Genomic DNA, 26870 nt, shown 5'->3' with positions numbered 1-26870 from the left:
CCTTAGGCACAGCACTAATAATTAATCTCTGTGTCCCTCTGGCTGAATATTTCTGCTAGAATTTTAAGGAAAGTCTCAGATACAGTGCCTCCTCTTGATTGCCCAACTTTGGTAGCACAGTGTGCATGTCATTAGCCTCCATACATCTCTTCTCCCAGCATATACAGATATAAGATAGGAGAAGGCAGTGAAGATAATTCTGGCATTAAAGCAAGAATATATTGGCCCTGGCTGGTTGACTCAGTGGTAGAGTTGGTAGGGCATGTGGATTTCCCAGGCTCGATTCCCGGCCAGGGCACCCAGGAGAAGCGACCATCTGCTTCTCCACCCCTACCCCTCTCACTTCTCTTTCTCCTCTTCTCTCCTCCTGCAGCCATGGTTCAATTCAAGCGAGTTGGCCCTGGGTGCTGAGGAAGGCTCCATGGCCTCTACCTCGGGCACTAAAAAATAGCTCCAATTGCAATGGGGCAAGGGCCCCAGATGGGCAGAGCATCGCCCCCTAGTGGGCTTGCTGGGTGGATCCTGGTCAGGGCTCATGCTGGAATCTGTCTATGCCTCCCCTCCTCTCACTAAAAAAAAAAAAAAAAAAAAAAGCAAGAACATATTATTTAAAGTAGGAGGTTACAGAAATTACATAATTATACATTTATGTAATTGCAGAGATTGTATAAAGTTAAAAACAAGCAAAATAACCAAATAAGCCCTTTTAAAAAATATGGTATAAGTAGTAAAAATTTAAAAGAAGTGAAGCAATGATTAACACTATGTTTGGGTTAGTGGTTTATTTGGTTTAGGGGGGACTATATGATCGGGAGTTTCTGGGGGGATAACTACACTTCTTGGCCTAGACAGTTAATACATGAGTGTTTTTGTGCACTTTAAAATAATCTATTTTGAAACAATTTCAGACTTACTGAAAAGTTGCAAAAAGAGCACAAAGAATTCTGTAACACCTTCATCTAAATTTTCTAAATGTAACATTTTACTACCTTCCCTATATTACTTTATTTTTGCATATATTACTTGAAACTTTTTAAGAACATTGTAATTCATACTTAAAGTAGTTCTTCCTGAAGATGACTTTATCTGTGAATATTTAAAACTGTAAGTTAATAAAATTTATAGCTAAATTTTATTTTCTTAGCCATGGCCTGGCCAACAAATTTGGCCTCAAATTCAAAAAATTGGACTGAGTGTTGCAGTGATGCGAGTGACTCCCCTTTGAAGCACATCAGCCATCCAATACCTAAAGTGTCAAACAAGCCGAGTTTACTTCCACATCAAATCAGTCAGATATATGACGAATTACTCCAAATACATCAGAAACTGCAGGTGAGAACTACATACTGGATTGAGAATTCAGAAACATTTATGTCCTAAACACCAAACATTTACAAAATTGTAATACTACAAGGTATTTCATTTTGATTGTTTTTGATAAGTGTGTCAAAAACACACTCAGTTGTGATATTATTAATATTTGAACAAGGTCTGGGGAAAAAACATAATTTATAAGAGCTATTGAAGGAGAATTAGCTGTCTAAGAAGACTCTTATCATTTTCGGTATATACAGTGTAGAGAAAGAACTTAGCCTAAGAGAAAAATGTAAACAGGGCTGTTGTTTTGTTTTGTTTGTTTGTTTTGTTTTGTTTTGTTTTGTGACAGAAACAGAGACAGATAGGGACAGACAGACAGGAAGGGAGAGACGAGAAGCATCATTTCTTCGTTGTGGCACCTTAGTTGTTCACTGATTGCTTTCTCATATGTGCCTTCACCGAGGGCTACAGCAGAGTGAGTAACCCCTTGCTCAAGCCAGCGACCTCAGGTCCAAGCCAGTGAGCTATACTCAAACCAGATGAGCCTGCGCTGAAGCCAGTGACCTCGGGGTTTTGAATCTGGGTCTTCTGTGCCCCAGTCTGACACTCTATCCACTATGCCACTGCCTGGTCAGGCTAAACAGTGCTGTTTTTTATGTGTATGTGTATTTTTTAGATTTTGGACTATCTTATGTTTTATGTTTATTCCAATCCCATCCCATCCTTGCTTAAGAAGAAATAAAATCTAGCCTGACCAGGAGATGGTGCAGTGGATAGAGTGTTGGACTGGGACACGGAGAACCCAGGTTCAAAACCTTGAGGTTGCAAGCTTGAGTGTGGGATCAGTGGCTTGAGTGTATCATAGACATGACCCCATGGTCACTGGCTTGAGCCCAAAGGTTGCTGGCTTGAAGTCCAAGGTCGCTAGCTTGAGCCAAGGTCACTAACTCTGCTGTAGCCACCTGGTCAAAACACATATGAGAAAGCAGTCAATGAACAACTAAGGTACTCAAGAAGGAATTGATGCTTCTCATCTCTCTCCCTTCCTGTCTGTCTGTTCCTATCAGTCCCTCTCTCTGTCTCTCTGTCTCTGTCACATACAAGAAAAAGGAAATAAATAAAATCTGGTGAAAAGCATGCTTTTTGTGTGTGTGTGTATTTTTCCGAAGTTAGAAGTGGGAAGCAGTCAGACAGACACCTGCATGCACCCCACCGGTATCTACCTGGCATGCCCACCAGGGGGTGATGCTCTGCCCATCTGAGGTGTTGCTCTGTTGCAGCCAGAGCCATTCTAGTGCCTGAGGCAGAGGCCACGGAGCCGTCCTTAGTGCCCAGGCCAACTTTGTTCCAATGGAGCCTTGGCTGTGGGAGGGGAAGAGAGATAGAGAGAAAGGAGAGGGGGAAGGGTAGAGAAGCAGATGGGCACTTCTCCTGTGTGCCCTGACTGGGAATTGAACCTGGGCCTTCCACATGCCGGGCTGACGCTCTGCCGCTGAGCCAACCAGTCAGGGCCTAAAGCATGCTTTTTGAAGGAGATGTTCTAGATTCATTGTTTTAAATACCTAGGTATAAGAAGTTCTATTGTCAGCTTTCACCAAAATTCAGTTCAGAATATTGGCCTTTATCTTCGGGATTTTTTATTTCTAAAGTAGTTAATTCATGAATTTATCAAGTGTCCCCTAGGTAGGAGTACAGAAGGAAGCAAGGTATATGTAATACACAATTTCTGTTGAAATTCTAGTTGGAAATATGTTGTATTTTTATGCACATGAAATAGTTAAACATTTTTAGAAAATGAGTATCTCATTTTGTCTAAATAATTCAGATTATAATTACCATAACATTGAAAAAAACATTATTATAGCCTAAAGTCACTGGGGGAAGTTCAGGGAGATAACTTACCATGGTACTTGACCGAGAGGTAGCATTTAAAGAAGGGAGGGATGGGAAGGACATTCCAGGTGCGAGGAATTGGAGAGAAGGGAGTTTTAGAAAGGAATGATTTGTCAGATTTTGAATTTATTAGCCTGCTGGGGAAAGAAAATAGTGGAAAGTTAGGTATTACAGGTTTTTAAGCAAAAGAGGGACAGAATAAAAAAATAATGCATTGGGGAGCTTCCCATGCTAAATCTTACTTCATTCATTATTATATATTTGAGATTTATGTATTTGGAAAGTATCAATCTAGTTTATTCATTTTATCTGCCAGATAGCATTCCAGCATATAGTAACTACAATTTATTTCCTTCTGTGTAAGTACACGACAGCATAGAGTCTGTCCTGCATAGACAGTTCTGTTTAAGCATCCTTAATTTACCAGAAGAAATAGTAGCAGGGCACCACCAAATTGTTCTTCAAAAGGGTTGTGCCTGTTCGTTTAATTTTTCATAAGCAACTACTCATATAGGTCTCCTTTCCCCATTATCTGATACATGTCTCACTGATGTTATAGTTTGCATATTCTGCCTTTGGGTGTTAAATTCATTAAGATAATTCTCTCTGAGTTCAGACACTAATGATAAAACCATATTTTTAAGCAAACAGGGGTAGTAGTACTCTGTGGATGCGGATCCTAGACCTTGAGTAAAAAGACTAGCATCATTTATATTAAATCTGAATGCTGAAAGCATATGAGACAACAACCCTGGGCACAGGAGTTAAAGTGCAGTTCTATAGAGTTCTGTGGTTCTTTGTTCAACAATATAAGCACAATATTAGAATTTTTTTTGGCTTTCATCATAGGCTAAGATAAAGGATTCCAGCAAGTTTTCACCAACAGTTGACCAGTTTGGGGGAGTCTTTTGATGATGGTATTGGAATCTATCTCTTTTGAGACTGAGTCCATCTGCCTCAGGGATTGCTGGAGCTGAGACAGGTCAAGTAAAAGTGGAGGCCTGCTCCCAGACAGAAAGCTGAGGCAACTGGCAATCAGAGGAAAGGCCTATTGAGTCTTGGTGCAACTCACAGAAAGGGACTAGGAGATGTACCTGTACAGAGGCCTGCCAGGCCCCGCACGAAACAGTGAGCACACGTCAGATAGTTCCAGAGGCTGGACATCCATAGGCAGGGCTCTGGCATATTTGGTGTCTGGTGAGAGCCCCCTTTCTGGGTCATCGACAGCAATCTCTTTGCTGTGTCCTCACATGTTAGAGGGGTCTCTTTAATTTTTTCAAGGTGTACAGTTTAATTATTTTTAGTATATTCAAAAAGTTGTGCTATGATCATGACAGCCAATTTTAGAATATTTCCACTATATCAATAAGAAATCCCCTTCCTATTAGATATCTCTCCTCATTTCTGTCACAACTCTCCTCAGCCCTAGACAACTGCTAATTTACTTTCTGTCTCTGTAGGATTTCCTGTTCTAGACTTTTCATATAAATAGAATGATACAATAGTTAGTATGTATGATATAACTGGCTGCTTTAACATGATATCTTTAGGGTCCATTTATGTTGCAGTATGTGTCAGTGCTTTCTCTTTGTTGCTGAATAATACCCCATTAAAGGGATAGGCCACATTTTTTTATCCATCAGTGCATAGACATTTGGGTTGTTACCACTTTTTAACTATTATGAGTAACGCTGCTGTGAACACTCATATTGAAGTTTTGTGTGGACACATGCTTTCATTGCTGTTGGGTATATACCTAGGATTGGAGGTGCGGGTCATATGGCAGCTTTATAGTTACCTTAGTTTTCGCTCCATAAGATGCACCTGACCATAAGACACACCTAGGATTTTAAGGAGGAAAATAAAAAATATTTTGAATGAAATGGTATGTTAAAATACTTAATAAAATATTGTATTTTTCACTCCATAAGATGCACGGGCATTTTCCTCCTTTTCCTCCTCCACTTTTTGGGGAAAGAATGTGCATCTTATGGAGCGAAAAATACAGTAATTTTTTGAGGAATGGTCAGGACTGTTTTCCAAAGTGACTGCATCATTTTACATTTGTTGCTATGACAATGAACTACTTAGAGACCAGGGGAAATGCTCCGAGGGGCCGAGGGGAGGCAATAGCCCAGGTCAGCAGACTGAAGGACTGAAGCTCCATCCCCAGCCTTACTCAGATATGTACTAGCCAGTACAATTAACTCAAGGAAGCCAACAGCAGAAGTATTCAGGGGGTGAAGTAAAGGACAAGGAACATGCTGACTCCTAACCTCTGTTATAAGAGCCAAAACATTTGCTATTACTGAGTTTCATCCTGCTGTTTTGCTGTTTCCAGCACAGGGTCAGAGAGGCCCCTAGACTCTAGTCAGCTCAGAGCTTCTGCCCTAGGGCGCCTTGCTGTCTCTGCTTGTTTTCCTAACTGCATGCCTTCACAGCATATTCCTATATACACTCTCACCAGTAGTGAACAAGGATTCCAGTTTCTACTCATCCTTGACATCATTTGTTATTTTCAATTTTTGATTATAGCCATGTTAGTGGCTGTGAAGTGATATCTCACTGTTTTGTTTTGGTTTTTTTAATGAATGTTAAAAAAATTTTTAATTGATTTTAGTGAGAGAGGAAGGAAGAATGAGAGAGAGGGAGACAGGAACATCGATCTATTACTGTATGTGCCCTGACTAGAGATCGAATCCGCAACCTCTGTGCTTTGGGACAGTGGTCGGCAAACTGCGGTTCGCGAGCCACATGCGGCTCTTTGGCCCCTTGAGTGTGGTTCTTCCACAAAATACCACATGCGGAAGCTACCTAGATAAGGAGTGTACTTACCTATATAGTTTAAGTTTAAAAAATTTGGCTCTCAAAAGAAATTTCAATAGTTGTACTGTTGATATTTGGCTCTGTTGACTAATGAGTTTGCCGACCACTGCTTAATCAGCTGAACCATCTAGCCATGGCTAAAGTTTTTTTGTTTTTTTTTAATAATTTTATTTTTTAATGGGGTGACATCAATAAATCAGGATACATATATTCAAAGAAAATATGTCCAGATTATCTTGTCATTCAATTATGTTGCATACCCATCACCCAAAGTCAGATTGTCCTCTGTCACCTTCTATCTAGTTTTCTTTGTGCCCCTCCCCCTCCCCTTTCCCTCTTCCTCTCCCCCCTCTCCTCGTAACCACCACACTCCTCTTATCAATGTCTCTTAGTCTCACTTTTATGTCCCACCTACCTATGGAATAATGCAGTTCCTGGTTTTTTCTGATTTACTTATTTCACTTTGTATAATGTTATCAAAATCCCACCATTTTGCTGTAAATGATCCAATGTCATCATATCTTATGGCTGAGTAGTATTCCATAGTGTATATGTGCCACATCTTCTTTATCCAGTCATCTATTGATGGGCTTTTTGGTTGTTTCCATGTCCTGGCCACTGTGAACAATGCTGCAATGAACATGGGGCTGCATGTGTCCTTACGTATCAATGTTTCTGAGTTTTGGGGGTATTTACCAAGTAGAGGGATTGCTGGGTCATAAGGTAGTTTTATTTTCAGTTTTATGAGGAGCTACCATACTTCCTTCCATAATGGTTGTACTACTTTACATTCCCACCAACAGTGAATGAAGGTTCCTTTTTCTCCACAGCCTCTCCAACATTTGCTATTACCTGTCTTGTTAATAATAGCTAATCTAACAGGTGTGAGGTGGTATCTCATTGCCGTTTTGATTTGCATTTCTCTAATAACTAATGAAGCTGAGCATCTTTTCATATATCTGTTGGCCATTTGTATTTCTTCCTGGGAGAAGTGTCTGTTCATGTCCTCTTCCCATTTTTTTATTGGATTGTTTGTTTGTTTATTGTTGAGTTTTATGAGTTCTTTGTATATTTTGGATATTAGGCCCTTATCTGAGCATTTGTTTGAAAATATCATTTCCCATTTAGTTGGCTGTCTGTTTATTTTATCAGTTTCTCTTGCTGAGCAAAAACTTCTTAGTCTGATGTAGTCCCATTCATTAATTTTTGCCTTCACTTCTCTTGCCTGTGGAGTCAAATTCATAAAATGCTCTTTAAAACCCAGGTCCATGAGTTGAGTACCTATGTCTTCTTCTATGTACTTAATTGTTTCAGGTCTTATGTTTAGATCTTTGATCCATTTTGAGTTAATTTTAGTACAGGGGGACAAGCTGTAGTCCAGTTTCATTCTTTTGCATGCGGCTTTCCAGTTTTCCCAGCACCATTTGTTGAAGAGGCTTTCTTTTCTCCATTGTGTGTTATTGGCCCCTTTATCAAAAATTATTTGACTATATATATGTGGTTTTATTTCTGGGTTTTCTATTCTGTTCCATTGGTCTGAGTGTCTATTTTTCTGATTGTCGTGGCCCTATAATATAGTTTGAAGTCAGGTATTGTAATGCCCCCAGCTTCATTCTTTTTCTTTAGGGTTGCTTTGGCTATTCGGGGTTTTTTATAGTTCCATATAAATCTGATGATTTTTTGCTCCATTTCTTTAAAAAATGTCATTGGAATTTTGATGGGAATTGCATTAAATTTGTATATTGCTTTGGGTAATATGGCCATCTTGATTATATTTATTTTTCCTAACCAAGAACAAGGAATATTCTTCCATCTCATTATATCTTTTTTTTTTTTTTAACTTTTTTTTCTTTTTTTTTTTTTCATTTTTCTGAAGCTGGAAACAGGGAGAGACAGTCAGACAGACTCCCGCATGTGCCCGACCGGGATCCACCCGGCACGCCCACCAGGGGCGAAGCTCTGCCCACCAGAGGGCGATGCTCTGCCCATCCTGGGCGTCGCCATGTTGCGACCAGAGCCACTCCAGCGCCTGAAGCAGAGGCCACAGAGCCATCCCCAGCGCCCGGGCCATCTTTGCGTCAATAGAGCCTCGGCTGCGGGAGGGGAAGAGAGAGACAGAGAGGAAAGTGCGGTGGAGGGGTGGAGAAGCAAATGGGCGCTTCTCCTGTGTGCCCTGGCCGGGAATCGAACCCGGGTCCTCCGCACGCTAGGCCGACGCTCTACTGCTGAGCCAACCGGCCAGGGCTTCATTATGTCTTTTTTGATTTCCCTTAACAATGGTTTATAGTTTTCATTATATAAGTCCTTTACATTCTTTGTTATGTTTATTCCTAGGTATTTTATTTTTTTTCTTGCAATCGTGAAGGGGATTATTCTTTTGAGTTCGTTCTCAAATGTTTCATTGTTGGCATATAGAAAGGCTATGGACTTCTGTATGTTAATTTTGTATCCTGCGACCTTACTGTATTGGCTTATTGTTTCTAGTAGTCTTTTTGTGGATTCTTTGGGGTTTTCGATGTATAGGATCATATCATCTGCAAAAAGTGATACCTTTACTTCTTCTTTTCCGATATGGATGCCTTTTATTTCTTTGTCTTGTCTGATTGTAGTGCACTATCTTGTGATTACTTTTGCACTCCATGGTCCTTTGCTACTGTTAATCTCCATCCTCTCCCCCCCTTTCTTTTTGTTGTTGTCACAGTTCAAATTTGGTTTTATTGTGTTCTTCTTGGAGCTTTTACTTGTGGCTTTGTGTTTTTTTGTTCTTTGTATCTTATTGGAGAACCAACCCCCTTTAGTAATTCCTGGAGTGGGGATTTTCTGATGATAAATTCCCTCATCTTTTCTGTATCTGTGAATGTTTTTATTTCTCCTTCATATTTGAAGGATAGGTTTGATGGGTATAGTATTCGTGGCTGAAAGTTCCACTCTTTCAGGACTTTAAATATTGGGGTCCACTCTCTTCTAGCTTGTAGAGTTTCTGCTGAGAAATCGGATGATAATCTAATGGGCCTTCCTTTATATGTTGTATTCTTCTTTTCCCTGGCTGCCTTGAGAATTTTTTCTTTGCCGTTGGTTTGTGCCAATTTCATTATGATGTGCCTTGGAGTAGGTTTGTTGGGGTTAAGAAAACTCGGAGTTCTGTTTGCTTCTTGAATTTGAGGCTTTAGTTCTTTCCACAGGCTTGGAAAGTTCTCATCTATTATTTGTTTGAGTATGTTCTCCATTCCATTTTCTCTCTCTTCTCCCTCTGATATACCTATTATTCTTATGTTATTCTTTTTGATGGAGTCAGATAATTCCTGTAGGGCTATCTCATTTTTTTAAATTTTTGAGTCTCTTTCTTCTTCTCTCTGTTGTGCCTCAAGTTGCTTGTCTTCTATTTCACTAATCCTACCTTCTATCTGGCCTGTTCTATTAGCTAAGCTTGTTCCCTTGTTTTTCAGCTCGTGAATTGAGTTTTTCATCTCTGTTTGATTTGTTTTTATAGTTTCAATTTCCTTGGAAATGTATTCTTTGTGTTCATTGAGTTGTTTTCTGAGCTCCCTAAATTACCTTTCTGTGTTTTCTCGTATATCTCTGAGTATTATTAGGATTTCTATTTTAAATTCTTTGTCATTTAACTCCAAGGTTTCCAATATATTAAATTTTTTCTCCATAGATTTTTCCTCATCTATCTGTGTTACCTCTTTCTTTTGTATCCATGATATTCGATTTTCTCTTCCTTAATGACATCTGAGGGTGGTTTTGTTGATAGTATTAATGAGATTTAATAAAGAATAAAAAGTTAAAAAAATAAAAGTAAAAAATAGAAAAGTTTTTTTTAATTAAAAATTAAAAAAAAATAAAATAAAATAAAAAGAAAAGGAAATTATTCCCCCCTCCTTTTTTCCTCTCCTCTCCTCTCCCCTCTTTTTTGAGAAAATGTTGTGGTGAACTGTGAATTATATTGTACTAAATAGAACAAACAATGCCTGTAATGGAGGGCCTGAATTGGGAGAAGTAATAAAGGGGCAAAAAAAGGGGGTATGGACCCCCAAAAAGCAGATAAGGAAAAAATATGGGTCAAGAATAAAATGATTTGCTTTTAGGTGTTGGTTGACTAAGAGATACAATGAGAGGAATAAGAGGGAAACAGGAAAATGGGGGGGATTAAAAAATTACTATTGTATTTAGTGGAACAAGAACTAGATAAAATGGAGAGCCAGGGATGGGAGCACTGCTAGTGAGTTAAATAAGTGAAGTAAAAAAACCCCAAAATGTCACAAACATAAATTTGAGTCCCAGATAAGATAATTTGTTCATTATTGAGGATTGAATGAGAGGCGATGTAAAGGAGAAAAGAAGAAACTAATATAGAAGGGAAAAGAAAGAGAAAAAAAAAAGAGGGAACCACTGAAAGAAGAAAAAAGAAAAAAGAGGAGAGGGGGGGAGAGAGAGAGAGAGTTAAGGGTTTTGGAGTGCAACCCTCATAGAGAGAAAGGAAGAGGAAAGAAAAGATAATGGGAGATGCAACACTTATGGGTAGTGTAGTTCAAGGAGAGGAGAGAGTAAGACCGGCAGAGAATTAAACGACCAAATTGGAGGAGGAAAAAAAAAAATCAAGAATGAAGATAAGAGAAACAAACGAACAAATATAATAAAATGGGATAGGTTATAAAATCTGTGGATTATTCTTGATTTTGAGAGGTTATCTTCTTGCTTTTTCTTTTCTCTCCCTCTTCCTGGTCGGTGACTCTGTACCCCGGGTTCTGCCCCTTTGGCACGCTCAGGTAGAGGTTTGCAGTTGATAAGTCTCTATGGCGATGTCATGTATTGGGCTTCAGTCTCGTTGGCAGTTGAGGCTCATTAGCATTTGTAGGCTCCGACAGTGAGAGAGTCCGTGTTCCTGGAGCCTCTCTCCTAGTCTTTCCTTCCTCAATTAGTAGCCTGATAATCCAGCTATGGGGTTGCTGCTGCCTGTACCTGGATAGTAAGAGGCTCAAAGAGCTGGCAACTCCCCACTCTATTCCCACTCAGCGCAGGACTCTGGGTAAGGCTCAGTCAGTCAGAGCTGCTAGCATAATCAGGCAGGGCTTCCGCCCACAGAAAGACCTCTAGCTCTGCCACTCTGTCCGGTAACATGAGCAGGCGTCCACTCCCGGGGTGCTCGGAGGAATCTCTCGCTCACTATCTGCACGCACAGACCAGGATATTAGGCTGGCTGCCCCACATTTTGAGTGAAACCTCCGCCCACACGGAAAAGTTCCAGCGTTGGAATTGGCTCTCGCTCCCTCCCCGTGCATGGCTTTTTCAGGCGCTGGGGTGGCCTGGAGTTTCCGCTTCTGGCCCACACAAAGGCCCCTGACTCTGCCCGTCTGTGGGATAACACGGGCGCCCACTCCCGGGGCTTTTGAAGGAATCTCTCGCCCACTATCTGCGCGCACCGACCAGGAGATCAGGGCGAATGGCTGCCCCACTTTTTCTGGGTTTGGCGCGAGTGTTAGCTTGTATTGCCTGGGTTGCCACAGTCACAGTTTTTCCTCAGCTTGGATCTCCGTGCCACAGCCTGGTTCGGCTGTTTGTGCTGCGGCCTGGATCTATTCGCCCCCTTTGCCCGCCTTAGTTTCTATACTCTCAGTTCCCAGTGAAAGCAGCCCTATTTAGGTTAGTGAGGAAGGCGGAGCATTTCTTACTCCCTATTTCCTTCGGGGTTTGATTATATATTTAGCCAATTTTTTGCTTGACCATACCTTTGGGTGTATTGCGGAACATCTGGAGGCTCCAATGATAGATTTTTCTGTTTCTGGTTGAAGATCTTGTTGAGTTTTTGGGGAGATATATCGGTATCGCTTCCTACCGCGCCATTACTCTGACGTCATCTAAAGTTTTTTTTTTTTATTGAGGTATAGTTGGTGTATAATATTCTGGTACTCTCAGATGTACAACATAGTGAGTTGACATTTTTATATGCCATATGATGTGTTCACCACACTAAATGTATTAGCCATCCATTACTATACGAAGTTGTCACACTGTTATTGATTGTACTCCCCTTCACCTTTTTCATGGTGTGTGCTTTTCTCCAGCAGCATTTATCAGTGGAGCCCTGGGGCAGGAAGACAGTTGGTGCTTTAGTTCCGCACTTAGGTCTTTTAGTCCATGGGGAGGGAGTGAAGAGTATAGGTAAAAGCATAGACTATTAGGTTGAAGTAGAACATGGAATTTAAGCTGGATAGGGGATTGGTTTTGTGTAGGATCCATTTTGGACCCTAAATTCTCTTGAGTTACCATAGTACAACCTCACTATAATTTCACGTCATTTTGTAGCAAGATAGGATTTCTGTGCAAGGTCACTTGCTGTTTTAATACTCTGTTACTGTAATCCAGATTTCACTTGGTACCCATGTAGTCCTAAACCATTTGATTAAACTACAATTTTAATAAATAAAAATAGAATTTATAGAGTTTATGAATGTACTTTTTACTTAAGTCTGGTATTTTGATACAGTGTGAAACTGCAGCGCAACAGGAATTTGCAGAAGAACTTCAAAGGCGAGAACGTTTTTTAGTTGAAAGAGAGCAGTTGCTGTTCAGACATGAAGCTGCCTTGAGTAAAATGAAAGGCGTGGAAGAGGACGTTCTCACAAGGTTTCAAGTGATCAAGGAGGTAACTCTGTAGCATTTGATTTCAGAGCTACTTTCCCCTTAATTTAGACTCACTGGTTATTAGCATTCTGCCACATGTAAGTCATTTCTTTTCCCCCCTTTGCGCGCGCGCGCGCACACACGTCATTTTCCCCGGACCATTTGGAAGTAAGTACCTTACAACAATCACGACACGGCACCCTAAATACTTCCTTAGTATTTTGAATGCTTATTTTTAGGAGGATGTATGTCCTGAGAATAAGTACATTCTCCACACCATTATCATATTAGGAAATTAATGCTAACTAAATAATTTAAGTTAATATACAGTTCACACTCAATTACCCACTTGATTCCCCAAGGGTCATTTATTATTGCTTTTTAAAATTTCTCTTATTTTCATCACAGTACTAGACATAATTCATGCATCACATTTGATTTTTATATCTTTTTGGTTTCTTTGAATTTAGAGCAGTCAACTTTACCATTACTGTTTTTTGTGAGACTTTTCTTTGAAGACTCTGGTCCAGGAGTCTTACAGAGTTTGTCATATTCTGAATTTGCCTTATTACTTCCTAACAATTATATTCAGATTAAATATTATGTCAAGAATCTTATATAATTCAATGTTTTTCAACTGTTGGGAACAGTCTACCAGAAATTTCATGTCTGTCCATGAAAGAGTTAACCACCCTGATGTTGTATGAAGACTATAGACCAATGATCTTTCTTTTGCTTAGAGAGAGAGAGACAGGAAGAGAGAGAGAGAGGTAGGACAGAGAGAAGCATCAACTTGTAGTTGCTTCACTTTAGTTGTTCATCAATTGCTATTCACACGTGCCTTGACTGGAGGACTCAAGCCGAGCTAGTGATCCCTTGCTCAAGCTGGCAAACTTGGGCTTCAAGTCAGCAACCTTGTGCTTAAGGCCGCAGCCATGGGATCCTGTCAGTGATCCTGCCCTCAAGTCTGCAACCCTGTGCTTAAGCTGGCAAGCCCTCACTCAAGCCAGTGACCTCTGGGTTTTGAACCATGAACCTCAGGTCGATGCTGTATCCACTGCGCCACCACTGGTCAGATAGACCCAGTGATCTTAGTCAAATTCACTTACACTCCAGGTGATCTCTGCCACAGTGGTCTCTAAAATAATTCTTCTATTTTCACTCGTCCTCAAGTGTAAAAGAAAAGTTGAAAAGCACTGATAGAGGGCCCTGTCTGAGTAGATCTGTTGGTTAGAGCAGTGGTCCCCAAACCCCGGGCCATGGACTGATACCGGTCCGTGGGCCATTTGGTACCGGTCTGTAGAGAAAGAATAAATAACTTACATTATTTCCATTTTGTTTATATTTAAGTCTGAACGATGTTTTATTTTTTATTTATTTATTATTTATTTTTTTACATAGGCAGAGATAGACAGGGACAGACAGACAGGAACGGAGAGAGAGATGAGAAGCATCAATCATTAGTTTTTTGTTGCACGTTGTGACTTCTTAGTTGTTCATTGATTGCTTTCTCATATGTGCCTTGACCGCGGGCCTTCAGCAGACCGAGTAACCCCTTGCTGGAGCCAGCGACCTTGGGTCCAAGCTGGTGAGCTTTTTGCTCAAGCCAGATGAGCCCGCGCTCAAGTTGGTGACCTCGGGGTCTCGAACCTGGGTCCTTCCGCATCCCAGTCCAACGCTCTATCCACTGCGCCACCACCTGGTCAGGCCAATGTTTTATTTTTAAAAAATGACCAGATTCCCCCTGTTACATCCATCTAAGACTCACTCTTGACGCTTGTCTCGTAAGTTCGACAATTATATTTAAAAATACCACAGTTTTTACGCTGGTCACATAATTTTATTTTGTACATTTTTCTGTCCCACCCCAAAGGCCAGTCCGTGAAAATATTTTCTGACATTAAACTGGTTCGTGGCCCAAAAAAGGTTGGGGACCACTGGGTTAGAGTGTCATCCTGATATACCAAGGTTTCGGGTTCCATCCCTGGTCGGGGCACATACAAGAATGCTTAGATGGGTGGAACAACAAATTGATATCTCTCTCTCTCTCAAATGAATTTAAAGAAGTTATATGGATGGTATTGTATCCTTCTTTGTTTCATATCAAGAGATGTTACTGTATGTATAACTTACATAGAGTAAAATTTTGTTTTGAAAAATGCAGTATCTTGTAATCACCACCATAATCAATAATTCCAGTACCCAAAGTTGCCTTATCTTTGGTTTTAGTAGTAGTTCAATTATGCTGAATCTCTGCATGTTTTTCTTTGCGTTTATCCTGTCTGGGGTTCACTGAACATACTGAATTTGAAAATTTATGTCTTTCACCAAATTTGGGAAGTTTTAAATCAATATTTCTTCAAATATTTTTTCTATTTCAAGTGCTTTCTCTTCTCCTTTTGAATTTCAAGTTACTTATGTTAGGTCATTTACTGTTACCCCACATATTTTTGAGGCTTGTTCCCTTTTTCTTATTTTCTTCTGTGTTCTTCAAGTTTGCTATTTTGTCTGTCTTTAAGGTCACCATTTCTTCTTTAATTCTATGTTGCTATTGAGCCCATCTAATGAATTAGTTATTTCTGGTACGTTAATGTTCTAATATTTCCAACTACGTATGTTCTTTTTAAAACTTTAATATTTTTTTCATGAGGATTTTTGTCTTTCCCTTTGCATTTATTCACAGAAACCTCATGGAGCATAGTTAAAAATCCAGACATCTGGATTATCTAAAGATTGGCATTATTCTTGAGAGACTTAGTCCCATTTTTCTGGTTCTTTGTATATCCAAGGACTTTTGGATTGTATCCAGGACTTTTCTGATATTATGTTATGTAAATTCTGAGTCCTGTTATTATCCTCTGGAGAATGTTGGTTTTATTCATTTATTTCTTTTAAGCTGTCAACCCAGTTGGATTTAGGCTAAGGTTCTTTCTTACTCTTTAGGCTGAGGTTCTTTCTTACTCTCTGTGGGCAATGGCCCAGTCTCAGTCAGTTTTTAAAACCTTTGTACTTTTGGTAGTGTTACTTTGGAGTTGTATTGTCTGTGTGCCGCTTAGGGATCAGCCTAAGACTCAGACAGCGGTTTAAATCTCGATCCAGTGTTCCAGGCCTTTGCTGTGCTACTGTGGGTCTTGTCCGTCCTCCCAGCATTGGTGGTACAGGAAGGACCTGACATGCAGGGGGATTCTAAATTGCACTCTGATCTCTCCACCTTACCCTACAGCTCCTAGTCTGTGCTGTGCTTATACAGATCAGGGGTTCTCCACATTTGTGTGGTTTACATACAACAGGGGTCGGGAACCCATCACTTGTGAGCCAGATGTGGCTCTTCTGATGGCTGCATCTGGTTCGCAGATAAATCTTTAATAAAAAAAATAATAACGTGCCTGACCGGGCGGTGACACAGTGGATAGAGCGTCGGACTGGCATGTGGAAGGACCCAGGTTCGAGACCCGAGGTTGGCAGCTTGAGCGTGTGCTCATCTGGCTTAAGCAAAAAAAAGCTCACCAGCTTGGACCCAAGGTCGCTGACTCAAGCAAGGGGTTGCTCGATCTGCTGAAGGCCCGCGGTCATGGCACATATGAGAGAGCAATCAATGAACAACTAAGGTGTCACCACGAAAAACTGATGATTGGTGCTTCTCATCTCTCTCCGTTCCTGTCTGTCTGTCCCTAGCTATCCCTCTCTTTGACTCTCTCTCTCTGTCCCTGTAAAAAAAATAATAATAATAACGTTAAAAATATAAAACATTTTTATGTATTACAATCCATTTCCTACTGTTCATGTTCATGGTTGTGGGTGGCTGGAGCCAATCACAGCTGTCATCCAGGACAACACCAAATTTTATTGGATAATGCGTAATGTACACGAGTTGTTGTATGGCTCTCACGGAATTACATTTTAAAATGTGTGGCATTCATGGCTCTCTCAGCCAGAAAGGTTCCCGACCCCTGACATACACGAACGGGTCCTCTTTCTGATCTCTAGTCTCCAAGGTTCTTCCCACGTTCTTTGGCTCACAGGGAAAGGCAGAATGTCTCTCAGAGTTGAGCAGCCTACAAATAATATTTTTCAGTGACGGAGGCCTGCTTTGGGGCCAGACTGCAAGAGAAAAGGAGGAAAAAACCCAGGAAATAGTTTTGTGTTTTGTCTAGGGTTTTTAGTTGTTATCAATACAAGAAGTAAGGTTAGTGGGCTTATCTTATCATACTGCAAATGATGTTTTTAATATATTTTGGATGTGTGAAACTTTAGAAATGAGAATATTAACCTGATTTTAAAGTAAATGTATTTTTTAATTTTATTTTTTAATTATAGTTTACATTCAGTGTTATTTTGTATTCATTTTAGTTGTGCAGCATAGTGGTTAGGGAATCATATACTTTACAAAGTTTTCCTCTTGATAGTTCCAGTGCCCAGCTGGCCCCATATGGAGCTATTACACTATTATTGACCGTGTCCCTGTGCTGCACTTCTTTTTTGTGTGTGTGTGTGACAGTGACAGAGAGAGAGACAGAGAGAAGGACAGTTAGGGACAGACAGACCGGAAGGGAAAGAGATGAGAAGCATCAATTCTTCATTGTGGCTCCTTAGTTTCTCATTGATTGCTTTCTCATATGTGCCTTGACCAGGGGGCTACAGCAGACCAAGTGACCCCTTGCGCGAGCCAGTGCTTGGGCTAAAGCCAGCGACCTTGGGTCCAAGCTGTTGGGCCTTGCTCAAACCAGATGAGCCTGCATTCAAGCTGGCAGCCTCGGGGTTTCAAACCTGAATCCTCCACATCCCAGTCCGGTGCTCTATCCACTGCGCCACCGCCTGGTCAGGCCCTGTGGTGTACTTCTTAATCCTTCCCCTTTGTCATCTAGTGCCCCAATTGCGCTCCCCATGAAGGCAGCAATTAGTCTGTTTGTTCTCTGTGTCTTAGTATGTTAGAGTTTTGTTGGTTTATTTTGTTCTTTATCATCCACATATAAGTGAGATTATATGATATTTGTCTTTTCTTGCCTGGCTTATTTCACTTAGCATAATTATCTCTAGGTCTATCCATGCTGTCACAAAAGGTAAAATTTCTTTCTATTTTTATGGCTGAGGAGTATTCCATTGTGTAAATGTATCACAGCTTTTTATCCACTCATCTACTGATGGGCACTTGCATTGCTTCCAAATCTTGCCTATTGTAAAAAATGCTGTGGTGAGCATAAGGGTGCATATATTCTTCTAAATTAGTGTTTGGGGGCCATGGCCGGTTGGCTCAGTGGTAGAGCATCGGCCTGGTGTGTGGAAGTCCCAGGTTTAATTCCTGGCCAGGGCACACAGGAGAAGTGCCCATCTGCTTCTTCATCCTTCCCTTTTTTCCTTCTCTCTAATGTCTCTCTTTCCCTCCCACAGCTGTTGCGAACCAGCATGGCTCTAGTAATTCCAGGTCCTGAGTGGGAATGGCGCGAAATTAAGAAAATACGCTTAAAGAAATAAAGGGATTTGTTCAGGAGGGCTCTGCAAAGCTGCTAGCAAGAACAGAGTGTGCTCCATGCCTGTTTCTTCCTTTATTTATAGGGAAAAATGAGGTCATTAGCAAATCAGAGATCTCTGATCACGTTTCCAAGGCAACTCAAGAATTTTACCAAGTACAGAAAACCCCCACCATACATAACATATTAATTTTACACAAAACAAAGGATAGAAGAAATTTGCCTCCAGTCTTTTCAGGGGACATGGGGGGTAGGATGAGTATAAACCAGGGGTTGGGAACCTATGGCTCACGAACCAGATGTGGCTCTTTTGTTCGCTGCATCTGGCTCGCAGACAAATATTTAATAAAAAATATAAAAACGTTAAAAATATAAAATATTCTCATGTATTATAATCCATTCATTTATTACTGCTCATGTTCATGGTTGCGGGTAGCTGGAGCCAATCACAGCTGTCTTCTGGGACAACACCAAATTTTTATTGGATAATGCGTAACGTCCATGGGTCGTTGTATGGCTCTCACAGAATTACATTTTAAAATATGTGGCGTTCATGGCTCTCCAGTCAAAAAGGTTCCCGACCCCTGGTATAAACAATCCAGCACCACAGCTTAACAGCCTTTAGTAACTTCACAGAACAAGTGAAGTGGGGGTTGGGCATAATGTCAGCTTACAGCCAGTTCCCTGCTCCTCTGTCCCCAAAAATCTAAACTGCAAAAACCCTGTTGGCTTTTCGGTCCCCAACATGCAGCCAAGGCTCCATTGGAGCAAAGTTGTCCTGGGCGCTGAGGACAGCTCCATGGCCTCCACCTCAGGGGCTAGAGTGGCTCCAGTTGCAATGGAGCAATGGCCCAGAAGAGCAGAGCATTGCCCCCTGGTGGACATGCCGGGTGGATCCTGGTCGGGCACATGTGGGAGTCTGCCTGCCTGCCTCACTGCTTCTCCAGAAAAGTACACACAAAAAAATCAGTGTTTGGGTATCCTTTGGAAAAATACCCAAAGTGGAATCTCTAGGTTAGATGGCAGTTCCATTTTTAGTTTTTTGAGGTAATTCCACACTTTTCCACAGTGGCTGCACTAATCTGCATTCCCACCAACAGTGCACAAGGGTTCCCTTTTCTCCACATCCTTGCAAACACTTGTTTGTAGATGTATTTATTGATGATAGTTATTTTGACAGGTGTGAGGTGATATCTCTGTGGTTTAATTAGTATTTCTTAGATGATTAGTAACATTGAGTATCTTTTTATATGTCTGTTGGCCATCTGTATGTTCCTTTTAGAGAAGTGTCTATTCAGGTCCTCTGCCCACTTTAAAAAAAAATTTTTTTTTTTTTTTCCAAAGTGAGAAGTGTGGGCGGGAGGGGGAGGCTGACATACTCCCACAGGCGCCCGACCGGGATCCACCCAGCATGCCCACCAGGGGGCGATGCTCTGCCCATCCAGGGTGTTGCTCCGTTGCAACTGGAGCCATTCTAGCACCTGAAGTGGAGGCCATGGAGCCATCCTCAGCTCTCGAGCCAACTTTGCTCTAATGGAGCCGTGGCTGCAGGAGCGGAAGAGAGAGACAGAGAGAAAGGAGAGGGGGAAGGGTGGAAAAGCAGATGAAGGCTTCTCCTGTGTGCCCTGACTGGGAATTGAACCCAGGACTTCCACATGCTGGGCCAATACCCTACTGCTGAGCCAATTGGCCAGGGCCTCTGCCCATTTTTTAATTGGATTCTTTTTTGGTGTTGAGTTTTAAAAGTTTTTATATAAATTTTGGATATTAACCCCTTATTAGATGTATCATTTATACAACTGATTAAGAAGGGTCAAATAGTTTGGGGATCAGAGAAATTTTATTATGAATGTTAAAGATGTAAAACAATTTTAGCTACTTTATGAGAACAGAAGTTATTTTGTTCTATCTATGGAGTATTTTCTCTACTCCTTAAGGGTAACTTAAACTTTAAATTTTAATATGTAAAGCTATGAATAACCAGTCTCTTGAAAAGAATCTGAAGTCATTCTGTGATGTCTAATAGAAATTATTTCATTGAATTTCTGTGATGGCTTTTTCTGAGAAGTTTTGTCGCTGCTTAATTTGTATAACATGTTTTAATTGATGTCACAAGTGCTTTTAATGCTTGGTTGGTACTTTGATTATATAGTTTTCATAAATTCTTTGCAATATTAGTCTTACATGCTTAAATATGCTGATTAAAGTCTTTTTTAGTCAAGGAGCTCTAACTTTTTATTTATGTCCAGTGCCATTAATGACAAGGAATCCTTACCTAATTAAAATAGATAAGATTTTTTCCTTCTTAGCAACATGATGCAGAAGTTGCGCACTTAACCGAAGTTCTTAAGGAAAGAAACAGAGAAAGCAGGAGGCTTAAGTCTTCTTTTGATGCATTGAAAGAACTGAATGATAACTTAAAAAAACAGGTGAGGCCCATTTTAGTATCTATTAGATAATCAGACATTCTTAGAACTATATGGCTTACATTTAACAAATTATAAGTAAGTCTAGAACATCTTCTGGCTGGGAATTTTTGACTAACTTTGTATGGTAGCTTTATTATGAAATACTTCCAAATATAAAATATTCTTTTTTTTTTTCTTAGTGAGAGAGACAGGAAGGGAGAGGAGTAGCATCAGCTTGTAGTTGAGGTACCTTAGTTGTTCATTGATTGCTTCTTATAAATGCTTGACCCAAGGGGACTCCAGCTGATCCAGTGATCCATTGCTTAAGCCACCAACCTTGGGCTTCAAGCCAGTAACCTTTGGGCTCAAGCCGGTGCCTTTGGGCTCAAGCCGGTGACCATGGGATCATGTCGATGATCCCGTGCTCAAGCTGGTGACCCCGCACTCAAGCCTGGTGAGCCTGTACTTAAGCCAGCAGCCCCAAGGTTTCACTCCTGGTACCTCAGCATCCCCGATTGACAGGCTGTCTACTGTGCCACCACTGGCCAGGCAAATATAAAATACTCTTAAGTTTTTGGTTTCTCATCATCTTTTCTGGCAAGCAGCCGAGAAGTTTGGCAAGTTGAAATTTTTTAAAATATAAAAACAAGTACTAGATTTAAAAAACAAGCAAAAAACCTCTGGCTATATGGCTCAGTTGGTTAGAGCATCATCCTAAAGTGCAGAGGTTGACAGTTCAATTCCCAGTCAGGGTACACAGGAGAGGCAACTATCTGCTTCTTCACTCCTCCCCCTTCTCTCTCTTTCTCCCTTTTTTGCTCCTTCTCTCTCTTCCTCTCACACAGTCAGGGCTCAGTTGGTTCAAGTGCATTAGCCCCGAGCACTGAGGATGGCTCTGTGGAGCCTTCACCTCAGACACTAAAAATAACTTGGTTGTGAGCATAGCCCCAGATGGGCAGAGCATCAGCCCCAGATGGGGCTTGCTGGGTGGATCCTAGTTGGGTACATGCGGGTGTCTGTCTCCCCTCCTCTCACTTAGAAAAGAAGAAAAAATAAAATATTAGCAAATTGAATTCAGAAAAAGATTAAAGAATAATACAACTAAGTAGGTTTACTCAGGAATATGAGGGTGGTTTATCATTTCAAAATTAATGCATTATCTCATAAAAGGAGAAAAGTCATAGTTTCTATTGATATAAAATATACTACCAACTCATAATTACTAGTAATAGATATTAACTCTGATAATGTATCTAAGAAAATCCAACAATAAATTTATACTTAATGCAAGTTACTAAAATCTTTTCCCTCTGAGATCATAATAGAATAAATGTGCTTACTGAAACTATTTCTGTTGAACATTATACTGAAAGCCCTAGTCAATGAAATATGTGGGAAAAATGGAAAGGAAGGACTAGAATGGAAGAAATCAGAGATGACATGATTATGTAGCTATGTACATAGGTATCCAAATGAGTATACAGACAAGTTATTAGAATTAAGTAAATTTAGGAGAACCTTTGGATATAAGTTCAATATACAGAACTCAAGTGTACTTTTATATACTAACAATCAAATAGTAAATGTTATTTATTGAAAGATATCATAGGTTAATAACATCAACAAACCTATCTAGAAATAAATCTAAAAAAAAGATGTGTAACACATGTATACTAGAAATACAAAGCATTATTAAAAGAAAATAAAGAAATAAATTGAAGGTGCTATTATGTTCATGAATGAAAAGACTAAATATTATAGATAAGTTTTTCTCAAATTAATATATATTTAATATAATCTCAATAATCCATTACAGTGCATACTTAATTATTTGTACACTTCTCTGTACATAATTATATTTCAATTAAAAGACATTTCCCATTAAAATGTATATTTGTATGATGTTGGAAGACTTGCAAATTTTTCACAGAATGAAGTAGACTTAGATATGATTAACATTTTGGGGGCAACTGGTATTTTGAGCTGTGTTCTTTAGCCATGAATGCTACCTATGCTTTGTTACATTGCTTGGTTGTGCAGAGCAAAGAAGATAGATTATTCGGAAAACCTTTAGTATGAAATCAGTTCAAGAGTTATATTGAAATATCTAACATTTTCCTACTTTAGTTAAATGAAGTGAGTGAAGAAAACAGGAAGATGGAAATTCAGGCTAAAAGAGTTCAAGCTCGTTTAGATAATTTACAGGTAAGTTGCTTGTTCTTCTCTTGACACAAGTGACTTTTAAAATGATTGACTTTGGATTTTCTCACTTTTGATGGAATTGTTCTTTCATTCATGGATATGTGCTGTTGCAGAGGAAGTACGAGTTCATGGCAATCCAGAGAGTGAAAGGAAATTTCCAAGCTGCTCACGAAGTGAAAAGTTTAAAACAAGAGAAAGTACCAGTTTCAAAAACATCAAAGGTATGATATTATTGGAATTTTCTTCACAAGGATGCCAGGAAATACTTTTTTTTGTTCTTCAATCTTTTTATTTCATTTAGCAAACATTGTTTTTGTATGAAAGTAGTTAACCATAATAATTCCTTTATGGAGAAATATCTCTTTAATATTTCAAGTATGCTGTTATTTGCGAAAGCAATATTTCAGCAGAGTTTCAGATACAGTAACACTAACACATCACAGGAATTTAAACTGAACAGCTTTATTACTCATTGTGTTTTGAAATACCATAGCTTCTTGTTACTTTTCTATCAAAAATGCAATCTATACCTTGAATGGGCTTCATTTATTTTATTTCTTTTCATTTTGAGGTACAAATTACAGTAACAGTGCACAGATTCTTAAGTGTACAATTGATCAGTTTTGACAAATGCCTACACTCATGTAATCTGCAACTAGATATAGAACATTTCTATTACCCTAAAAGTCCCCTCATACCCCTTTCCAGTTATGCCTTACAGAAAGTAGTTGTTGCTCTGATTTGTTACCATAAATTAATTTTGCCTATTTTAGAACTTCAGTCAGTGGAATTGTATTTACTCATTTATGTAAGGCTTTTTGTATTCATCATAGTTGTGTGTGTGTCTGTAGTTTTTTGCTTTTTTTTTTTTGTTTGTTTGTTTGTTTTGTATTTTTCTGAAGCTGGAAACGGGGAGAGACAGTCAGACAGACTCCCGCATGCGCCTGACTGGGATCCACCCAGCACGCCCACCAGGGGGCGATGCTCTGCCCCTCCGGGGCATCGCTCTGTTGTGACCAGAGCCACTCTAGCACCTGGGGCAGAGGCCAAGGAGCCATCCCCAGCGCCCGGGCCATCTTTGCTCCAATGGAGCCTTGGCTGCGGGAGGGGAAGAGAGAGACAGAGAGGAAGGAGGGGGGGTGGAGAAGCAAATGGGCGCTTCTCCTATGTGCCCTGGCCGGGAATCGAACCCGGGTCCCCCGCACGCCAGGCCGACGCTCCACCACTGAGCCAACCGGCCAGGGCCTAGTTTTTTGCTTTTATTGCTCAGTAATACTCTATTGTATAAATATGTCACAGTTTATCCTTTGTTGATAGACTTTCTAGTTTTTGTTTGTTATTTATAAAGATGCTAACAATATTTGTGTGCAAGGGTCTTTGTACATGTTTTCATTTCTCTTGGAAATATTACCAGGACTGGAATTTCTGGTCATAAAGTAGACATATATTTAACTTAAGTGAAACTGCCGAACAGTTTTCCAAAGTTGTGGTATCACTTGATTCTTTTCCTGGACATGTATGGCTGTTTTGGTTGCTCCACAACTTTGCCAACAGTTGGTGTTTTTAAGTTGTTTTCATTTTGGCCTTTCCAGTGGGTGGGTAGTGATACCTCACTGTGGGCTTTAATATCTTGATAAGTTCTCTAGTTCTTTTCATAAAGTAACTTGGGGTGTTTAAAGATGGTGGCAGAGGAACCTGAGTAATGCAAGCAGGAGCTACTGTTGTGCAGCAACTCTAAAGCTGTTTATTGGCCAGTGATGAAGCCAATCAAAAGATTGCTGTGCAGAACCCTCTGGTCTTAGAGCTGCTGGAGCCATCAGGCCTGCAACATGGAGTATGCTGAAGATGGCATCCATCAGCAGAAAACCAAGGACTTCTTTAGAAACTACTAGGTCCAATGGGAACTGCTTCTTTTGAGCTTTTGGACTCTCCTACTTGTAGGTGTAAAGAATTACAGTGGTTCAAGGCTGTATCTGCCAATAGCTTAGGACCTGGTGTCCCCAGGGCTTCATGAGTTCACAATTGAGGATTTCCATAACACTTTCTGAGACCTGATTGAGCAGGTTGAGAAACAGATCTCAATAGTCTACCTGGTGGCCTCCTTCAATGACCAGAGGACCTTGAACTACCTGGTGGTCTACCTGCTACTATTCAGCTCAGGCTACCTACATTGTGAGAGCAGGTCCTCAAGCACTTCATCGAGGGGGAGCAGACTGTCAAGGAGTTCTGTCCACAGGAAGTAGAGGCCATGTAAAAATGGAGTAACCACAGCCATATCATCATGTTGGCCCAGGCCATAGTGCTGCTGGAGTCTAAGGACAACAGTGAGGGTGGGAACACAAACCCACACATCTTTTCTGACAGGTTGAAGCCCAAAGTCGGCCTTTTCTTCTGGCCCTGACCCCGTCAAATAGGGTTGGCTCCAATTGGCTGTTCCTGCCCCTCCCCTCCCCTCCCTTCTGCCAGGCATTAGATATGTCCAAAGGTTTTTTTAGTTGTCAGTGGTCAGATTTCAAGATCATTTAGCTTTTGAAACTTTTAGTTTGTTAAAATCTTTTAGTTATGGTGGTTAATGCACTCAAGTTAAGGCCATTTTTACTACTCTATGTTATCAAACTTGGATAAAGAATTTTTGTGAAAGTTCTCAGTTTTGGTTATGAGGTGCAGATACTTTCTATTTACTTACAGTGAGTTCTTCTTTCAGCCAGCATTTAACATGTTTCTAATATTAATTGGAGATGATTTGGAATTTCTTTCATTTGGAGCTCTTTGAATACATATTTTAGTGAAGTGCTTTTTTTGGGGTGTTGTTTTTTTTTTTTTGTATTTTTCCGAAGCTGGAAACGGGGAGGCAGTCAGACAGACTCCCACATGCGCCTGACCGGGATCCACCCGGCACGTCCACCAGGGGGTGATGCTCTGCCCATCTGGGGCGTCGCTCTGCCGCAATCAGAGCCATTCTAGCGCCTGAGGCAGAGGCCACAGAGCCATCCTCAGTGCCCGGGCAAACTTAGCTCCAGTGGAGCCTTGGCTGTGGGAGGGGACAAGAGAGACAGAAAGGAAGGAGAGGGGGAGGGGTGGAGAAGCAGATGGGCGCTTCTCCTGTGTGCCCTGGCCGGGAATCGAACCTGGGACTCCTACACGCCAGGCCGACGCTCTACCACTGAGCCAACTGGCCAGGGCTAGTGAAGTGTTTTAAGTAAATTACAGTTGTCCCTCACCATATCATGGTTCACTTTTTGCAGTCTCAATGTATTACGGATTTTAAAATTTTATATATCTAATTTTGTATCACGGATTTTTTGCTATATCGCAGGATTTTGCGGTATATGGGTATTTTTATATATTTTAATTATTTTTGTGGTAAAATAAGCATTTTCTAGCCTAAAAAATGGAAAACTATAAAAAATATTAATTAAAACATATTACAAGAATATTAAATCTTCTTGGCTATGCAGTACATTCATCTCATCGCCATCACCTTCATCGTCATCAGTATGCACAGCTAATTCATCACCATCTTCATCATTCAAGTTGTAGTATATTCACTTGTGAGGATCCATATAGAATTTTATATGTTGTTAAAATTACATAGGTTTAAGAGTGTAGAAAGTGTTTAAGAGCATAGGACATGTTTATAAGAGTGTGGAAAAGGTTTATAAGAGTGTGAGGAGGGTTTATAAAGCTGTAAAAAATATATAAATAATAAAATAAATACAAGGTTGCTGAGGGGTTCTGGAACCTAACCCCTGTGATAGATGAGGAACCACTGTATTTTATAATCACTGACCAAATTTAAAGCTCGCTTTTGGAGTTTTATGAGGTTGTGAACCAAACTATTTGATTTTTTACATATAGGTACCACTCAATGCACAAGCTTATGAACTGTTAACTGTCTTCATGGAGTGGATTTCACGTTATCACCTTAGCAAGTTAAAAAGTGAAGATTCTGGAATGGACAATGTAAAGCCGCCACTCAAGTTTGCTTCTCAGAGAAACGATATTCAGGAGAAGTGTGTAAAGGTTGGTTTTTAAATTTGAAAATATAACTCAGTAGATATGAAGATTAAAAAAAGGAAAGCCTATGACCCTGGCCGGTTGGCTCAGCGGTAGAGCGTCAGCCTAGCGT

The 26870-nt window shown here is 40.3% G+C and overlaps 1 protein-coding gene and 1 pseudogene across 8 annotated transcripts in view; both read left to right on the top strand.

The window, feature by feature from the left end:
* The window catches only part of CCDC138 (coiled-coil domain containing 138), a 66196-nt gene that overhangs the window by 8551 nt on the left and 30775 nt on the right, over nucleotides 1-26870 (top strand). For 7 of the 8 annotated variants that reach the window (XM_066268550.1, XM_066268549.1, XM_066268552.1 and 4 more), the window contains 6 exons: nucleotides 1145-1332; nucleotides 12527-12685; nucleotides 20441-20560; nucleotides 22667-22744; nucleotides 22855-22962; nucleotides 26600-26764. In XM_066268550.1, the coding sequence (XP_066124647.1) occupies nucleotides 1145-1332; nucleotides 12527-12685; nucleotides 20441-20560; nucleotides 22667-22744; nucleotides 22855-22962; nucleotides 26600-26764 (818 nt within the window). The remainder of the gene's footprint in view (nucleotides 1-1144; nucleotides 1333-12526; nucleotides 12686-20440; nucleotides 20561-22666; nucleotides 22745-22854; nucleotides 22963-26599; nucleotides 26765-26870) is intronic. The other variant, XM_066268556.1, reaches the window with a different exon arrangement.
* LOC136328701 (ubiquitin thioesterase OTUB1 pseudogene) lies at nucleotides 24421-25142 on the top strand (annotated as a pseudogene).

The sequence above is a fragment of the Saccopteryx bilineata genome, chromosome 3 (genome assembly GCF_036850765.1).
Source record: "Saccopteryx bilineata isolate mSacBil1 chromosome 3, mSacBil1_pri_phased_curated, whole genome shotgun sequence".
Lineage (NCBI taxonomy): Eukaryota > Metazoa > Chordata > Mammalia > Chiroptera > Emballonuridae > Saccopteryx > Saccopteryx bilineata.
Note: the sequence above shows the minus strand (reverse complement) of the source record. Positions and strands in the feature narration are given on the sequence as shown.